This window comes from Suillus fuscotomentosus, assembly GCF_016647785.1.
Source record: "Suillus fuscotomentosus strain FC203 chromosome Unknown F5891scaffold_75, whole genome shotgun sequence".
Classification (NCBI taxonomy): Eukaryota; Fungi; Basidiomycota; class Agaricomycetes; order Boletales; family Suillaceae; genus Suillus; species Suillus fuscotomentosus.
The window spans coordinates 63,763-81,362 of record NW_024539587.1 but is presented as its reverse complement, the minus strand read 5'-3'; the positions used below and the strand labels follow the sequence as shown (position 1 = coordinate 81,362).

The 17,600-nt window shown below is 47.9% G+C and overlaps 4 protein-coding genes across 4 annotated transcripts; 2 read left to right on the top strand and 2 right to left on the bottom strand.

Moving 5' to 3' along the window:
* Window positions 1-786: 786 nt before the first annotated feature.
* F5891DRAFT_984765 (glycoside hydrolase family 13 protein) lies at window positions 787-3,320 on the top strand (the record flags this gene model as incomplete). Its single annotated transcript, XM_041377489.1, has 12 exons — window positions 787-989; window positions 1,045-1,137; window positions 1,172-1,208; window positions 1,323-1,449; window positions 1,556-1,710; window positions 1,767-1,870; window positions 1,915-1,964; window positions 2,018-2,249; window positions 2,326-2,547; window positions 2,592-2,715; window positions 2,759-2,926; window positions 3,060-3,320. 12 exons carry the CDS (start codon window positions 787-789, stop codon window positions 3,318-3,320), a joined length of 1,776 nt encoding a protein of 591 aa, XP_041220317.1.
* A 74-nt stretch (window positions 3,321-3,394) lies between these two features.
* Window positions 3,395-4,996, bottom strand: F5891DRAFT_1061286 (uncharacterized protein). Its single transcript, XM_041362921.1, has 9 exons — window positions 4,799-4,996; window positions 4,734-4,749; window positions 4,598-4,674; window positions 4,530-4,543; window positions 4,370-4,475; window positions 4,290-4,319; window positions 4,207-4,241; window positions 4,078-4,154; window positions 3,395-4,027 (listed from the first exon to the last, which is right to left on the bottom strand). Exons 1-9 carry the CDS (start codon window positions 4,900-4,902, stop codon window positions 3,692-3,694), a joined length of 795 nt encoding a protein of 264 aa, XP_041220316.1. The 5' UTR covers window positions 4,903-4,996; the 3' UTR covers window positions 3,395-3,691.
* A 2,300-nt stretch (window positions 4,997-7,296) lies between these two features.
* F5891DRAFT_707678 (uncharacterized protein) lies at window positions 7,297-9,028 on the bottom strand. Its single transcript, XM_041372901.1, has 5 exons — window positions 8,562-9,028; window positions 8,128-8,510; window positions 7,994-8,079; window positions 7,552-7,941; window positions 7,297-7,497 (listed from the first exon to the last, which is right to left on the bottom strand). Exons 1-5 carry the CDS (start codon window positions 8,829-8,831, stop codon window positions 7,445-7,447), a joined length of 1,182 nt encoding a protein of 393 aa, XP_041220315.1. The 5' UTR covers window positions 8,832-9,028; the 3' UTR covers window positions 7,297-7,444.
* A 629-nt stretch (window positions 9,029-9,657) lies between these two features.
* F5891DRAFT_707616 (coproporphyrinogen III oxidase) lies at window positions 9,658-11,396 on the top strand. Its single transcript, XM_041372900.1, has 3 exons — window positions 9,658-9,895; window positions 9,947-10,995; window positions 11,057-11,396. The coding sequence occupies exon 2, from the start codon at window positions 9,952-9,954 to the stop codon at window positions 10,993-10,995; it is 1,044 nt and encodes a 347-aa protein (XP_041220314.1). The 5' UTR covers window positions 9,658-9,895; window positions 9,947-9,951; the 3' UTR covers window positions 11,057-11,396.
* The last annotated feature ends 6,204 nt before the right edge of the window (window positions 11,397-17,600 follow it).

The following is a 17,600-nucleotide window of genomic DNA, read 5'->3' as shown; positions in this document are numbered from 1 at the left end:
CGATCTGACTTGACCAGTCCTCCCGCCTACGAAAGCTGGGAACAGTCGAGTCATCGATGCGACAACTGACGATTGTTGCATCCATATTCTATCACTCGCAACTTTCATTGACTCACACATATAACGTATACAGATTGATTAGCTTGATGTGTAGAACGCAGAAGTGACTTTGGACTCACCTCCCAGTTTCAAGGAGCCTCCTATTCAGTTCAGCCTGCCAATCATTGAATCAAATGATGCACCTTATCATGCGACATTTGACCATTTTACATCCCAAGGACCAGATGGCAAGAAGGGGCAGCTTTTTAAAAGTCTGACAACGAGAGTTTGGACTAGATGGCTAAAGGTCTCAAGGATGTGCAGTAGAAGATAACTCATGTCGGACACATGCGACGAAGTTGGATCATCAGTATTGTGAGTACGACTAGTTCACTTCCAATTTCATGACTAAACGATCGATACGGCGTGCTCATAGTGACTATCTATTGGTTATTTTGATGTGTCAACGCAATCTGTCGCTTGACCCAATGTATCTTCTCGCACCCCGGAGTTGTTCTTAGACAGGCACTGGTGGAGTGATTATCAGAAGCTGATAAATGCCACCGTGTGTGGGGTTTACATATTCATGCACGGCTGGGCCCGCCGAAGCTCATAATTTGATTCACCCTGGCAGATGCATAGCCTCGTGTTCGGGTCATGCTTATGTATTATATCTCATATCTCATATCACGCATCCTTCTTATACCCTGCTCCAGCCCATTGCATTTTCACTAATTCTTGTTCGTGATGTCCAAACCACCACATCCCTGGTGGAAATCTGCAACCGTCTATCAGATCTATCCAGCATCATTCCTTGACGCGAATGGCGATGGGACTGGCGATCTCGCAGGCATCATCGCCAAACTCGACTATCTAAAGGATCTTGGTGTGGACGTTATATGGCTTAGCCCGATCTATCGTAGCCCATTGGCTGATATGGGCTATGACATGTGAGCGCCAATCGTCGCTTTTCGGTTCTGGTACTTGATGCTCTAACCACCACAGCTCTGATTATGAGGACATTGACTCGCGCTATGGCACACTTGAAGACTGGGACCGCCTTCTCGAGGGCGCGCACGCACGGGGGATGAAGCTCATGTATGTATTATTTGAACCTCAGACTGTTTTCCAGTGTCAACCTGGGTCTTTTCGACAGGATGGATCTGGTGGTGAATCATACATCTGACGAGGCAAGTCCCTTAATCTTCTAGCTCATCTTATGGTTCCTGTTTCTACCGATTACTTACGACGACTGCCGTGACTGATCACATACATATCGCCAGCACGCCTGGTTCACTGCTTCAAAATCAAGTAAAAATGACCCAAAGCGTGATTGGTACATCTGGCGTCCTGGTAAAGTTGTCGATGGGGAAGAACTTCCGCCGAACAACTGGAAGAGCGTGTTTCAGGGTAGGTGATCCTGTTTTCTTTGGATCATAGCGGCCGTCTTATCATTCTCGTCGCTTCGGATCACTGATTGTTTCGTCGTCGATTCATATTTCTAACTGTGCGACAGGTTCCGCCTGGGAACGCGACTCCGCAACTGGGGAGTACTATCTCCACCTGTTCGTATCTAAGCAGCCAGACCTGAACTGGGACAACCCTGTTGTGCGTTCCGCCGTCTGGGACGTCATGCGATTCTGGGTGCGCAGAGGGTGTGATGGGTTCCGTGTACGTACATCTCTTCCCCTACTTCTTTTACAAACAAACAACGGGCATTACCTTAGATGGACGTGATCAATTGCATCTCGAAGACGGATGGTCTCCCCGATGCGCCTCTGGTAGACCACACGCAGTATTACCAGCCTGCCAGCATGTACTACGCGAACGGGTAAGTTCATTCATCTCGACTCGAGAATTACTTGACCTTCCCAGTCCGCAGGTCCACAAATACATGAAACAAATGCACACTGAGGTCCTCTCTTGTGTGCCCCCTCCTTTTCCCCGCTTCTCTGATTAACTAACGGAACTCCCACAGCCCACGACCTCATCACGGTTGGCGAAACGCCTTTCACACATGAGTCATCCGAGCTCGCCGCGTATGTCCTTCCGCAGAACCGCGAGCTCAACATGGTCTTTCAATTCGAGCTCATGGACATCGACTCTCCCTCCGAATCCCCGCTCCTCAGGAAACCTTGGACGCTCAGGGAGCTCAAGGCAATCGTTGGTCGCTGGCAACGGTTCATGCACGGTGATGGGTTCTGGAATGCGTGAGTTCTGAGTGATATCGGGCCGAAGATGAATCAATGAAATACTGATGTTTTATGTTGTTTGGCGCCATCAAAGGATTTACATTGAGAACCATGACCAGGCGCGGTCAGTGTCGCGCTTTGGGAATGACTCGGCGCAGTGGCGCGCAGTCTCCGCCAAAATACTCGCCATCTTTGAGGTCACGCAGGCGGGAACACTATACGTGTATCAGGGGCAGGAACTTGGCATCAAGAACTTCCCGCAGACATGGGGGATCGAGGAATACAAAGACGTAGCAAGTCAGAATTATTGGAATCTGTGCGTTGCATTTTTCTATTCTTTGTCTATATCGTGGGAATAAGTGCTAAGGATACGATAGGATTAAAGAGCAGACAGAAAGCGCAAGGGAAGGAGGATGTTGAAATGTCTGATCTTCTCAACAGTTTCGCACAAAAGGCGCGCGATCACGCAAGAACCCCGATGCAGGTAAGAACAAATTTATCACTTCCTTCCATCATCTCATTTATAGTTAAAGTGGAATGCGAGTCCACATGCAGGCTTCACGACAGGAACACCGTGGATGCGCGTGAATGACGATTACCGAGAGTGGAACGCTGAACAACAGATCGGCGATGGCACCAGCGTGCACGCATTCTGGAGGCGCGCGCTGAAGGTGCAGAAGACGCACGATGTTCTCGTAAGTCGTTCGAGATATGTTCTCCTACACGCATTTCGTTTTAACTGGACTTACACTACCGCCTTTCATTTCCATCTGTATTTCCGCATCTACCCCTTCCATTCCTCTAATACTGACGCATGCCCATGCCAAGATCTACGGCGACTTTGTGATGCTTCTTGAAGCACATGAACAGGTCTTCGCGTACACGAGGAACTATGGGTCTACGTCTGCGTTGGTGTTGCTTAATTTCAAGGAAGGGAAGGTTGAGATTGACCTTGGGGAGGTCGTCGGAGTAGCGGGATACACGTTTGTCTTGGGCAACTATGAGAATGAGGCGATCGGACTTGAGGAGAAGGTTACTCTAAGGGAGTATGAGGGGCGGGTGTATGTCCGAGAGGCGTTGTTGGATTGATCAAATACGAATCGCATTCAGGGAACGTGTAAGACGCATGTTGATACATCGTATCATAACATTTCAATAAAAGACAGCAAGGCTCTGCCGACTTTGCGTCAGGTCAGCAAGAAAACGTGAGGACAATACATCTATGGTACTGGGGAAGCTAAGACCGGCTGCATGATCGAGAATAAAGCAACATCTGGAATGCCACCTGGGCGTCCACCCTATGAATATGATTCACGCATGCGTGAATGCGGAGTAAGACTGGATATACAAAATATCAGAATGTCAAGGCATTCTGCAAAAAGCACATAGCAAAAACAGCAATCCCGCTTGTAGTTAATCAATAACTGTAAAAAAAACTAGAGGATGAACAGAGTTCATCCTCAGAAGGACCGACGCTGGCGGTGTATCCTCGACACGAGTCCTGTGGGTTCGCGCTTTGCAACAGTGGCAGCGCTACTTGACTTCCTCCGACATTTTTTCGGTGTGGATGCTGGGTCGCTGCTACCAGTGGAAGATGGTGTACTGATAACTTTGATGGAGGTAGGTAAATCCTTCTGCGACGTAGCAGGGATTGATAGAGATGTCCCTGTCGATGTCGCAGTGGTTTGTGGCAAATAAGTGCTCAGGACGGTGGAGCTCGAAGGGGCTGAAGAAGGAACACTCGCGCCCGGTACAAGCTCGGATGCGTTGGCACAAAATGCAATGAGGAGGTCCACCTGTGTCACGACTGATTAGTCGGTGAAACCAATATTTCAAAACTACATACATCATTAGTTTCACATTGACGTTGGGCATACCAGTCTTCTGGGGCATAGAAAGCTACGGCGCAGTTGGGGCTGTTGCCTTGAAGCAAATTGTAAGCGTAAACATGGATTCCATACCAGACAATACTCACAATCGGCTCCAAATCCGTCGCATCCGTTGTAATACCTATCTGGTCGTCAGGATGATGACATATGTGGAAATATGCATACTCACGCAAAAGAAGCTTCCACATTGAAACGATGACTGAGCAGACGTGGTGAGGGTAGATCTATATTCACAAGCAAGAAACTCACGGGTCAATGAGTGAGATATCGACGCTGGAACCACACCCCGGACAGGTGGGGTTGACCAAATTCATCTCGAGCAACGTGCAACCTTCGCCATTTGTGTCACATTGTCCTGTGTAGATAGATGTTTCATTTGGTACAATTTGTACACGAGCGCTTTACTTACCGGTCTGTAAGTATCTGATGACATACGGCTGAGCGAACACCACAAAAAAATAAAGGAGTAGAACTCACGCAATTCCGGAAAACATGCTATCGACGACATAGTCCTGTCCAGTAGATACGTTGCGACCATTCTCAACCAAGCACGGCTAGAGAAAGTATGAGCTAATTATTTCCCAGACAGATTGAGGCCACCGGTGGAGCTCACGGTTCCGTAACCACATCTGTGATTTGTGTCAGAATTGCGGCGTAATTCCTTCATATGTGACATACTGGTTGATAAACTTTATGGTATGTGTCTCTGCACCAACTCCAATAACCGAAAAAATACCAAGAAAGAACGAGAAAAAAAGAGAGAAGGCCATTGAACCTGGCATTGTAAAAGGAGAGGGAGGGAGTAAACGAATGAACGGAGCGGTGGTTAAGTGGTAGAAAAGCAAAATGGTTACTGAGCAGCTGTTTGCATGTGGCTATACAAAATTACTTACGAGAACGCTTCTTTTTCGGTCAGTTGACCGAGTCTACAACGAGGACGCTGAGAACACCTTCATCTCCGCGTTTTCTCTCTCGACGGAGAGCTTGTCCTTGCATTGCATTTATTTAATCGGTTGAACCGTCTCGTTTTCAGGCAAAAATAGTCGCGGTGTTCATACAGATTGGAACTCTTTACTCGATGGAGCTGCAGCCTTGCGCATCTACCCAATACGGGTCCGAGGATTTTGATCTCCAACGTTGCAACTCCGAACGTGTTGGCTTCTAGACGGTGTGTATCAGGCTCCTGACTCAAATTGTGCGAGCAGATCGTATCTTATGGGTAGAAGTTCGTCCCAAACTCGTCCACTAGCAGGTGTGTTCCAGTCAGTGGGCCAGGCATTGACCAGTACTGACCGTTTCAATATCTTTCAGCCTTCAAGTACAGCGTAACGAACTAATGAACATATTAATAGTGGACTGTACCATGTGTTATATTCACAACATGAATATCCTCACATAAATGTGGCGGTGGAGGTTATATATAGACCTCATAGGAACGATAAATTTTCGAGCCAACCAAGTCATGCCACGCTGCATGTACCGTCTTCTGCTTGAATTATGGTGCAATGGAACATCACTGTAACCCAAGCCAATGAATAAAACCCCGGGCCCATAAGTGCAAGTGTCAAGGCATGGCCACCTACATTTGGTGCAAGGAAAGCTGCAACTCTTCATATCGGGCATTGTGGCACGTGGACTCGGAGTCCTGCATCTCGCTCAAATCACATCCATCATCGATGTATTTTGTCAACGATATTCATATCGATGTGCTTTGAAAAGTGCAGTCGACATATGACACCGGAATCCAGTTCGCCATGATTTTGCTTGCAATTGCCATTGCGACTTCCAATTTTTATGTACATCAGACTGGTAACATTCACACAGCAGGATTGGTTCCCTGAATGACTACCAGCAAGAAGGTTATTTGGCAAGTACTTTCTGACCTACTGATTATTAGAATGACCACTGCTGATCTGTCAGAGAAACCATTGTTTCAGTCTATCTCTCAACGGACAGAAATAAGGACTGTTCTCAAGACCCATGCGTTCAAGCCCAATTCAAGCCTCAGCTCTAGGGACGATCTTGAACTCTTTATCTTCGGGTTTGGTCGTCTGTAAATAACCGTCATTGTCGTTCTAGACACTTACTTTTTCGAGTGACTTGTTGTTTCAAGTATATGCTCTAATCAACACGTTACTCGCAGATAGAGGCTTGCTTCTATGCACATGACCTTCCGAGATCATTTTGACTGCTGTAGAACGGTGTTCATACCCCTTCGCGTGATTCCTCGGTGCCCACAGACCTCAGCACGTTGCCGACCACGTGCTACCTAAATCTCGGTTTCAGGCAGGGTTTCAAATCGAAGGTAAAACAAACGAGAACGAAGCCGAGCGCAAGGACACATAAGGACCCTGGAATACAGTACAGTGGTTGAGAAAGGGTAGATCACGCGCACGACCGGTCTGGTGATGAGTACGTATTTGTTCGGTTGTGTAATGCTAATCCGAAAGCTTAAAGGAGTTTGAGTTTCGGACACATACACCCGCGATAGATGGCTGAATAGCTAAAGCGGCACACAGCGACACGAAGATGGCTTAAATTGGTATATCAACTCTAACCTAACCTATAGGGCAGTGTCTTGCTTCGCTCATGCTTTTGCCTCCGATGTGAAACACCGTCCAGAGCGGAGGTTGCCTTCAGGGGTGATGCATGATGCATGATGCCTAAGCGGCCGTTCAAACTTATCTGATGGTAACCGCTACCCAGTACTCGGTGAACATCGACGAATGATTGCGTGTGGCATGTGCATATCACCGCCGAGTATCCGCCCTATGTGTACTGTAAATAATCGTCTTTCACGCTGTAGGGTGATATCTTCTTATATGAAGACAGTAGAAGACTGCGAAATAGTAAAAAGTATGCGAGTATTTGAAAACCATAACTAGGTTTCCCCTGCAGACCCGTTTTTGATCACGCACAGCTCATCCTTGGTGCTGTGGCTCGTCTTGGGTTGGTAAAAATGATAGCTCGAGCTTACCTGCCCAGCTCAGAGTGGCTTTCCACCCTTCCTGCAATTCCAAGGACCTAATAAGATGGTCTCATTGCACCATGATAGGTTAAACAGTATCCTCGCCTACGAGATGGTATGTCGTCCAAGTCCTCATGCTTCAATTTAATAGGCACCGAAATCAAGTAGATGTGATACTGTAACCTAATTCTCCCTCTCATTCCATCAATTTTTATTGTTTCTTGTATCGTTTCGCGTGTTCGCGCACCATAAAAGGCGTTGACGCTTTGACCAATAAATTATCTGTATAGCATAACACCCACTTCGCTTGCCACGATCGCATACAATGTATGTAGACGCCTGTGGACTAAAGCTAATTAGAAAGCGCCTTGTCCTCGTAAATCTCCTGCAGAGGATTTCGAAAAGATATCTAAAAATATAGGGTTAAAACTAATCATTCCGGAAGGACTTGCTAATTACTCACCTGAAGTGTGATTCGTGTCAACGAGCCTGATCGCCTCCCCACCTGTGGTGCGCATCCGTTCAGTAATAGCAGTCGATCCCATTGTCAAACTAGGCTGGACTGTGGCGACTTTCCACGTTCCTGGTCCATCAAACGACGCAGCTTGCGCTTTTTCAAACACGCCGTCAGGCTCCGTTTTCTCGTCTTGGTAATTTACAGAGCCGGCCCATACGGTCGCGAACACGACCCCAATGACAGCAACCATGGTGTTGACGAGCACGATCTCGTTGACTGTGAGGACATATACGTTTTTGTATACGACAACCAGCTGTGCGAGGGACAAGAGAGAAGGAAAGACGAAGTTAGAGACCGATATGTAGAAAAGAGTGCGCATGCGTTGCCCAAACGTCGCTAGGTATCCGTGTCAACGCAAACTTGACCCATACAAAAATTGGCAACATACTTCTCCGTGGGCTAATTTCACTCTCAACACTTGATCTATATTTTCTTCGAAGACGGATTGCCCAGAGGAAGGCTATGGAGGCATAGCTGCAATCTTTCAACCATCTGACCTACTCTCAAAGCTGAAACACCCACGCATTATCGACGAGCTGCGCTGACCACTCAATCTTGAGGTAGGGTGTAGTGGCCCACACCACTGCGATGTTTTCGCTTCCCATTGGGCCACGCGCAGCATCCGCAAGAACTTTAATGAACACGAACATGTTGACGAGGCGCGCAAGTTTCAAGAGTACAGGAAGTGTGGTGATAAGGGCGAAACGTTTCGGACCCACAATGGTGTAAGGGTATATCAGTGCAAGACGTAGCAGAAGGATAAGGTCAACAAGGATCGATTGAAATGCGCCTATAATTCCAATAGCGATGTTAACCTGGATGAGAATGTAAGAAGCGGCAGAGAAAGAGAGAGAAAGTCGCACTGATGGCGGCCATGCATCCAATGGGGACAGCATTGAATGAATCTGCGATCGAATCAATGTTATGCATATGTAAGAGACAATAGTGATACTGACCGCAAGGCTGTCGATCATGATCCCAGCAGTGAATGCCAGAATGATGGCTATGACATTGAGAATGAATATGGGTCTTCTTCGAGAAAGTGGAGTGGAGAAATAAAAGAGCGCAAAAATCAGGGGAATCAGAATGACAGTGAAGGTGTGTCCAATCATGATCGAGTTCAGAGATGGCTGTATTATTGCAATATAATTGGTCCCAGGCGGAGGCGACGGAGGCACTATGACAGCTGGGGAAGTCGTGGTTGTATTGCTTGACATGATAGACATCTGACTGTGACATCTGGTGAGTCCCTTCGCTTATAAGGGGACCCAGGCACCAAGGACACTGCCAAACTAAATTGAGTAACATATCAAAAAGATTTTGTAAGTGGGAACTTGGAAAAAAGTTAATCTCGCACCCAAGCCATATGCCCGCGGCCGGCTGCGAGGGCAGGCCTGGGGAAGCAATCCAAAACTGTTGTGTGTTTCCTTGAGGAATTTTTGATGGAAGAGCGGAGCCCGCCCATGACGACTGCAGAATTCAAATAGTCTCAAATCCTCGTACATCGCATAAATCCGAGCACGAGAAAGTTGCAGCATGCAAAACTAGTACGCCGGTTGTAAACCTCACTGGAGGATGAGCAGAAACGTAACACCGTGGTGAAAGACTTACTGATACCTGGACACGACCAGCCTTCAAAAGGTAGAACTATTATATAAAGTTCGTGTTAACTCGGAGTTCGTGTGATCATGAAGAAAGAAGTTCGTGAATGTCTCCACTGCGAAGCCGAATCTGAGCGATCTGAGGCGGGGAACTCGTCACCTGAAGAATCCCACCGTTTACTACAATGTAAACTTAAACGCCGCTCCAATGCGATGACAATCGAGCCTCACTGCACGTTGTATCGTCCAGTGGTCACTATTTATTGAGGTAGGGTCTGCCAGACAGATTGGCGTTATATCTGCAGCATTCGTACTGCAATGGTATTGGATATCAAATTTTACATGTGTTTGTGTTTTAATATTAAATATTAAAGTTTATACATAGATTCTTTATTTGGAGATAAATTTCGGTTTATGTAACTATCGGTTATGTAAATCCAACCCTCGCAACTTGACAACGAAGTTTTACATCTGGCCAGCGCTAAGCGCTCCAGCCCCGCGTGGGGACTTGATCAACTGCAGACCCGGCCGTTGGTACTATTATGTACTAAGTCAGTCTTTCAATCTTATCATATACTAACACTCTACGGTATCAAGTATCTCCTTGAGCACCCCAAGGCTCAGAGATCCCAAACGTGAGTTATTTCCGCGGTTTCATACTAGGGAATAACTAGTAGGCCACCTGCAAGGTATGCACGAGTTTGATTCCTACACAAACACTGATCGTTACCTACGCAAAGAAAAGATGTCGAATTCCGAGTCGTTGTCTATCCCAACCACAATGCGGCAGCGCGTCATCGACTACATCACCCAACTCCAGAACGACATCGTCAGTGCTCTTGAGGAGGCCTCAGTCTCTCCGTGTCAGTTCAAATGCGATGCCTGGTCACGTCCGCAAGGCGGTGGTGGCATCTCGCGCACATATGCCTCTTCCGGAGATGATGCCACCTACGAAAAAGCCGGCGTCAATATCTCTATGATCCACGGCACACTCCCCCCAGCTGCAATCAAGCAAATGAGCAGCGAACATTCATCCCTGGATGTCAATACTACGACTGCCCTTCCCTTCTTTGCTGGTGGCATCAGCTTAATCGTACATCCGCGCAATCCGAACGCACCAAGTGCGCACGCAAACTACAGGTACTTTGAGGTAATGGATTCCACAGAGAAGGATGCAAAGGTTGTTGGGTGGTGGTTCGGTGGCATCACAGATCTCACGCCATCATACCTGTTCGAGGAGGATGCGAAGGAGTTCCATGAGACGCTGAAGGCGGTTTGCGACGCCTATGGGACAGCCCTGTATCCCAAGTTCAAACAGTCTTGCGACGATCATTTCTTCATTCCCCATCGCAAGGAGTATCGTGGTATTGGAGGGATCAGATTTGATGACCTAAACGACGAGATGAACACTATTCTAGGCACCGTAGACGGGGAAGCCCGCCCCCGCACAGCAGATGACATATTCGCATTCGTACGTGCTCTTGGAGATGTATTCACCTCCTCCTATATGAGCATTCTCAATCGCCGGAAAATCATGCCTTCAGATGAACGCATGCGCCGTTGGCAGCTTCTCCGACGTGGGCGATATGTTGAATTTAACCTCGTTTGTGAGAGGGGAATTAAATTTGGATTAGCTGCACCCGGAGTCAATGTGGAGAACGTGCTGATGGGAATGCCAGAAATGGCAAGATGGGAGTATATGTCAGATATGTTTGAAGAAAGTGGTTCGGCCGAAGGAAAGATGATGGAGGTGCTCAGGTCCCCGAAGTCTTGGGTCCGGGATTGCTAGGTCGGTCTTGCTGTGCGTTTCTGATGGACTCTTCACGTGGATACTTAGTTATCTGTTGCAGCTTGATAAATCTCGAAAGTGTCGCGTTAAGTGCTCAGTACTCGATCTGGTCGTAGTCGGAAATACACCCTGGCAGACTGGCTGCTGATATTCTTTTATGTGCCGATAAAGTCGAATTCCGATGAGAAGCACTAGAATCAACGTAAAGCACCCTATGGAAACTGGCGGATTCTCTGGAAGAAACCCGAACTTTATCTTCCAGCGCTCATGATTCTAGTAGTCTCGTGGATCAGTGAGAAGGGAATGCCTTCTCACACATTCATTTCTCAGGCAAGGCGGTTCGTCCAAAAGACCATGATTCTGATATGAATCTAGTCTGATTCAGAATTTTGTTTCGAGGCAGGTTTTCGCCTGATCCATTTTCATCGGACCACAGTAATCGACAACGTTACGATGGGTAAGCGGCCCGATAGTCGCTTATGCTATGAGCACCGCAAGTGGTGGACCCGGCCCTACCCTGCGCAAGGTGGCAAGTCAGCGATATTCACTTTAAGATGTCTGATTTCGCTTGGCGTACATATTTCACAATAGGCTGTGACAGAGGAACTTTATAACTGGAGGATGAGCACTTCACTTTCAAGTTTCAAAGGATCCAGCTCCCCCTACTTGCAGCATTCTAGAGTTCTCTGATAGCACTCTTCTTAAGCGATCTAAACTTCTCTGGTGCGTTGGGTACATGTTTCCAAAGAGTGAATCGATAATTGATGCTGATCAGCAGCATAACTTATATCGATCGATCATTCTCGCAAGCTCATCTAACAGTTTCCGTCCTGTGACGATCCACTGTCTGATACATGCCTGTTGACGTGGATCCCGAAACCTTATTTCGAGTCGAACAAAGTGGCCAACCAGATGTGGTGTACGAGTGCAAATTACAGGGAGCCCTCTGTGGCATGTCTGTGGAAGGAACAACCCGTGCAATTTCTGCTCACATCCGACTACACGATATCACGGGTCCGGCCAGTGCCAGTAAACGTTGCTCATGGGGCGGCTGTTCCAAAGTGCTCAAGAAGGGGAGCATGGCCAGGCACATCCTCACTCATCTCGGAGTAAAGGTGTGCTGCTCCGTGTGCGGAGTCGTGAAGTGCCGTCATTATGTCCTCCGTGCACATATCAGATCCTCGGAATTGTGCCAATTGGCGTCCGCTGAGATCGTTCACGGACCTGAAGGGCATCTTCTTGTCCCTACGAGTTGGGCTGCTGCCCATGAATATTAATATTTCCAGCATATGCCCGCCGTCCGTTTTGTGATATTGTTATTCATTTATATTGGAAATGTAGGCTCCCGAATAATGGGCGGCGGTGAAAGTTTATGCTTACGAGTATATGTTCATGGTGGGATTGAGGGTGTGACGGGGTGTTTGGAATGAAGGTTAGCTGCTGAGCGGTTAATGTTATGGAGATAGAGTCTGAAAGAGTACTAGTATAACAAATGTCATAGATATTCCTACTTTGTTTCAAGGTATCGCCTGTCCAACAACAGGGCGCAATTGCTGTAAACGACAACCGATATTTTTGCTGCAAAATTTCACCGGAGATCTGCACATTTGCTGTGTTACTTTATTTTAATTTTTAAAAAATCAATTTTATTATCCTTCGGGGTCGAAGACCCTATGTAGGACATAGCCCTGTTCGCGGGGGGCTTACTCCCGCTTGAACTATCGCTGTGTGACTTAAAAGAGGTTCCCACCGGTGTTTGCGTAGATATACAGCGAATGTCGTCGGGTTTAAGTCAGAATACCAGTAAGTGGTGGCTCGATTAACGCAAAGTGTTCGAGCCTAGCGACCGACTCCATCGATATGTAATGATTCATAAGACGCCTCTATCGGTGATTCGCAAGGCAACCGTAAAATGATTCGTGATAGAGCAACATGATGTGAGGATTGTGGACAAACAAGCCGCCAGTGACACCGTGACACGCAGAACAAGCACAACAATCCCCCAACGTTGCAAAAAGTCATTGATTGTCAAGAGGTAGGTGAGTATGTATGAGGCTGAAAGCACAAGGGGCAGGAGGAAGCATGCGGTGCGACGTGCCTAAAGTCGAGCACAATACGATTCTATGACTTTGACTAGCTCTGTTCAACCTTGGATAGGAACGCCGTGATCTCGTCGTCTCCTTCGGAGTCGCCATATTGGAAGAGCAATGAAAGCACGTCGGACGAAATTATTTTCTCAGAGGACGATGGAGGAATATGCACACGAGATTCCAGACTCTCATCTTCTCAACAAAAGGCAGGTAATACGCATGGTAGGTCTTGTAATCTCGGCAGCGATCCATCCCAGCTACTAGGGGTCGGCGAGCCATGAGATGGTGACGCAGGTGACTTGAGAGAGAAGGACCGATCCCATGTCTATTGGATGCAGCTTGGATTCATGTTGTTTACGGATAACGGACTTAGAAAGTGGGATATGTTTGGACTTGGGAAGCTGGAATAATGCTCGCGCATCTCGGAATGCTGGATGCCACATCTCGATATGCTTGAACTGGAATACCTGGTGTTAATCGTTGAAGAGTTGGATAAAAAATATAGGTGACCTTGTCCTCTAGTTGCAGCAATTTATCTTAAATATGTCGTTCAGACCGACCCTTTTGCTTTTTCCGCGCAATGTATAATATCACTGCGTCCCGGACTGTCTTGACGTCTGTTCCAGAATTGGCCAGAATTGTGAGGACCTATGGCTTATGAGGGTGTTTTCAATGATTCAGAGTGACGAATACGTACTTCCATCATTGTATCCCCTTTGAAGAAGCCGGCTGAGTTCATCCTTCGGTCCTAAATACGTTACTAGCCTCTTCAATGGATTGAGATGGTGCAAGATTTGAGTCGACCGTTAAACAGTCCACGATAGAGGTAGACGCTGTATAGGTAAGTGGGGAAATTATATATCAAGCTTGCAAGATATACATACACCTTTGCATACCCAACTCTGAGCCTGGCGTGTGTCACAGTGTCCCTGAGTAGTTGATCGCATCAAGGGCCATAAAGCCACGGCCCACGGAATCCTCTGACCGAGAAGATGTCCTTTGATACGAATTTGTACGTATAACGCACGTTCGTCAGTCAGGAGAACGCCCGGTTTTATCCGCTGCGGGGGAATGGACGCTTTCACTGGAGGGCGAGACCGAATACTAAATGATGAGTATTATTTGCTTCCCTGCACAGAACGTAGGAGCAATTTGGAATATTAATACAGCTGCCTGATAAATTAGTAATAACGAAACCCGAGGCCTGGACGTCCAAGCTGGGCAAATTCAACTACGTACTGTTTTCTATAAGGATCGTAACGTTCCGTGTGACGCGGGGGAGAAATATGGTTATTGGAGAATAAGGCATATCTGTACGATTGGTCGAAGGTGAATTAGATATCAAGATATGACCCTTACACGTACTTAGCCTTTTCATTTTACATACACGAACACTCCTCCTACCATGCGTCATACACGTTTCCTATTGACTCTCCGTCCCAATCAAACGTATTAATTCCTCCTCTCGTCGAACAATCTCCCTCAGTCTTTTTGAACCAAGACTGAGGTGAGCTATCTTATTGACATCCCTACTCTACTCTTACTAACTACTACTCTACTAGTTCTGTTCTCGCCCTTAGGTATGGTCCATAGTTACCCTACAGTCTTTTTGAACCAAGACTGAGTTCTGTTCTCGCCCTTAGTTTCTCTAGTCCGAGTCTCTTCACCTTTGATAGGTTATGAGCCCTGGCTCAGACTAGGCATACATTCGTTTCTCGCTTCCACTCGCCTTATCTGAGCCTCTCCGACCTTTTCCGAACTGGAACAAGGTCGCCCTCTATCCCCGCTTGACCTGCGGATCTTATCCATTCCCTTGCCGCCATCGCCGCCATTAACGCCTGTCGTACCAACTCGCTCGTTACCACACCCATTGAATCTTCCCATTCTATTGTCGCCATCGCCGACACATCGTTCGACACCTGTCATGTCCACCATATCGTCGTCCAACATCCGGATTCCAACATCTTTTCCTCACCCTCCTCTGGACGCCAATGGCTCCAACTACACCTCGTGGGTAACGACCATGGACCTTTGGCTCTCGCTCTTCAACCTTTGGCACCTCCTTTCAGGAGATGAGAAGGGTCCTCCGCGCCCAACCAGAAGCACCACTGAGACTGAGGCTGACTTCAACAAACGCCTCGCGGCACATGATGCGAGCGCGGACGTCATTTCTTTCCGAGAACGCCAAAGCATAACCAAAGGACTCCTTGGTATGACGGTACACTCAAGTGACCTCATCCACTTCATGGGTGTCACTGATCCAGCCGTCATCTGGAAAGCGCTAGAAGACAAGTATCAGGCGTCTGTTGGCATCCGCTTTACGAGCCTCATGGGCCGTATCTTTGACCTTCCCAAAGCATCTGATAGCGACTCTCTTACCAAGACCATTAAGGAGATCACGGACATCAAGGCCCAATTCAAGGTCATTGAATCCATCGAATGGAAGTGCAACGAATATACCCTTGTCCAAGCGCTACTGCGTGCCCTTCCCGACTTCTATGCGCCGCTTTCCCAGCTCATACTCCATAGTGCTGACGCCAATACCGGGAAGCTAACGCTGGAAGGAGTCATCAGCCAGATCAGGAACTCGGAACAATATTATGCAAGTTTCGGCTCTGCAAACCCACATGCGCACCACACAGCCATGGCTGCTAGGGTGGCGAAAGCAGGTAAACCTACTGAGCGTGCCAAACCGAAGGATTTTGACGCCTCCAAGGGAGATAAATGGGAGTTGTCGTGGCGCTCGACGTGCGGATCTTGCAAGCGCACAGGCCATATCTGGAACAACTGCCGTGCTCGTCTAGCAAAATCCGACTCATCAAACACGTCAGCGTGCATTCCCCCCTCACCTTCACAAGGTACTGACATATCAGTTCCCCTACCAGGACAACCTGACGGCATTCCATCGTTTCTTCGTCTTCCTACACACTCTGCTAGTTTCTCTAATACGAGCACTATTTCTTTTCAATTCCACGTAGACTCTGCCGCCACCGCACATATGGAATCCAATCACTCCCTCTTCACTCGCTACAGAACTTACAACCCTCCATTAATCGTGAAACTTGCGAATGACGATACTGTTCTTGCCCCAGGTTGGGGATTCATCACGCTAGTGCTCGACGGAAGACATGAGTCTATCGAACTCCCTTTCCTCCACGTACCAGACCTACGGTGCACACTGATATCAGTGTCTGCTCTAGCGTCGGAGGGAATTTTCTTCGAAACGGATGCTGAAGGAGGACAAATGCGTCGTGCTGATAAGACTGTGATCGCACGTGTGGAATGCTCTGCCGGTCTATACTACCTTCGAGCCAAGCACACCCATACGGCCTTTGCCACCAGGTCCACCTCGGCTACGCCATTACCACTAGCTGTATGGCATGCACGCATGGGCCATGCCGCAAACTCCACCTTGCGCAAAGCTGAGAAGGTTGTATTAGGACTGTCACTTAACCTGTTAGACGAGTCTACAGGACCTGGTGACCACATTGACTGTCCGTCGTGCCTAATGGGCAAACAAAAACGATTGCCGTTCCCGTCTCATGCTCGACACCGTGCAACGCACGTCGCTGAACTTGTTCACACTGACGTTTGGGGACCCGTCAACACTGCAACCCCGTCCGGCGAAACATACTTTGTTGCCTTCACTGATGATTTTTCGCGTTATTCCACTATCTACCTCATTAAGCACAAGAGTGAGGTACACTCGCACCTTCTGCGATATATCGCCTGGATTGAAAACCAGTCAGGGCAACGAGTTAAACGCCTCCGCAGTGACAACGGTGGCGAATACGTCTCTCACGCTACTATTGAATTCCTGCGTAGTAAAGGAATTGAGCACGAACTTACGATGCCTCATACAGCCGAACAGAATGGTGTTGCCGAACGTGGACACCAGACCATTGCCACCCGAGCATTAAGTGCCCATCACCAGAGTGGTTTTCCTCGTTCGTTCTGGGGCCACGCCATCCTCAACTCAGTATACATCAAGAACTTCCTCCCGTCGTCAGCTACTGACAACAGAACGCCGTTTGAACTCTTCTATGGTGAACTACCAAATGTCTCGCACCTACGTCCGTTTGGCTGCCTCGCATATGCTCACATCCCAGACGACAATCGCCACAAGTACGACTTTGTTTCGAGACGGTGCTTCCTACTGGGGCACGTCAAAGATGCGGGATATCTTCTATGGGATCCAGCGACACGACAGACGGTGCGCTCTCGAAATGTCCTTTTTGATGAAAAATTCTTCTACGGCACACCCAACTCAGTTCTCTCGCCCCTCGTTGAATTACACAACCAGCGCATTGCAATGCAGCAGCCCACCCTCGCATTGCCACATGATTTGCCGATATCAGAAGACGGCTTCAGAACCACACGACCTGGAGAAGATGATTCCGGTATTACACTACCAGGACCCAGTACCGTTTCAGTGGGAGTACTTCCGACTTCTGCTCCTCTCATCCCCGAACCTCCACAGCCATTCCCGCAGTCGAACGACAATGTTCTCCCTGT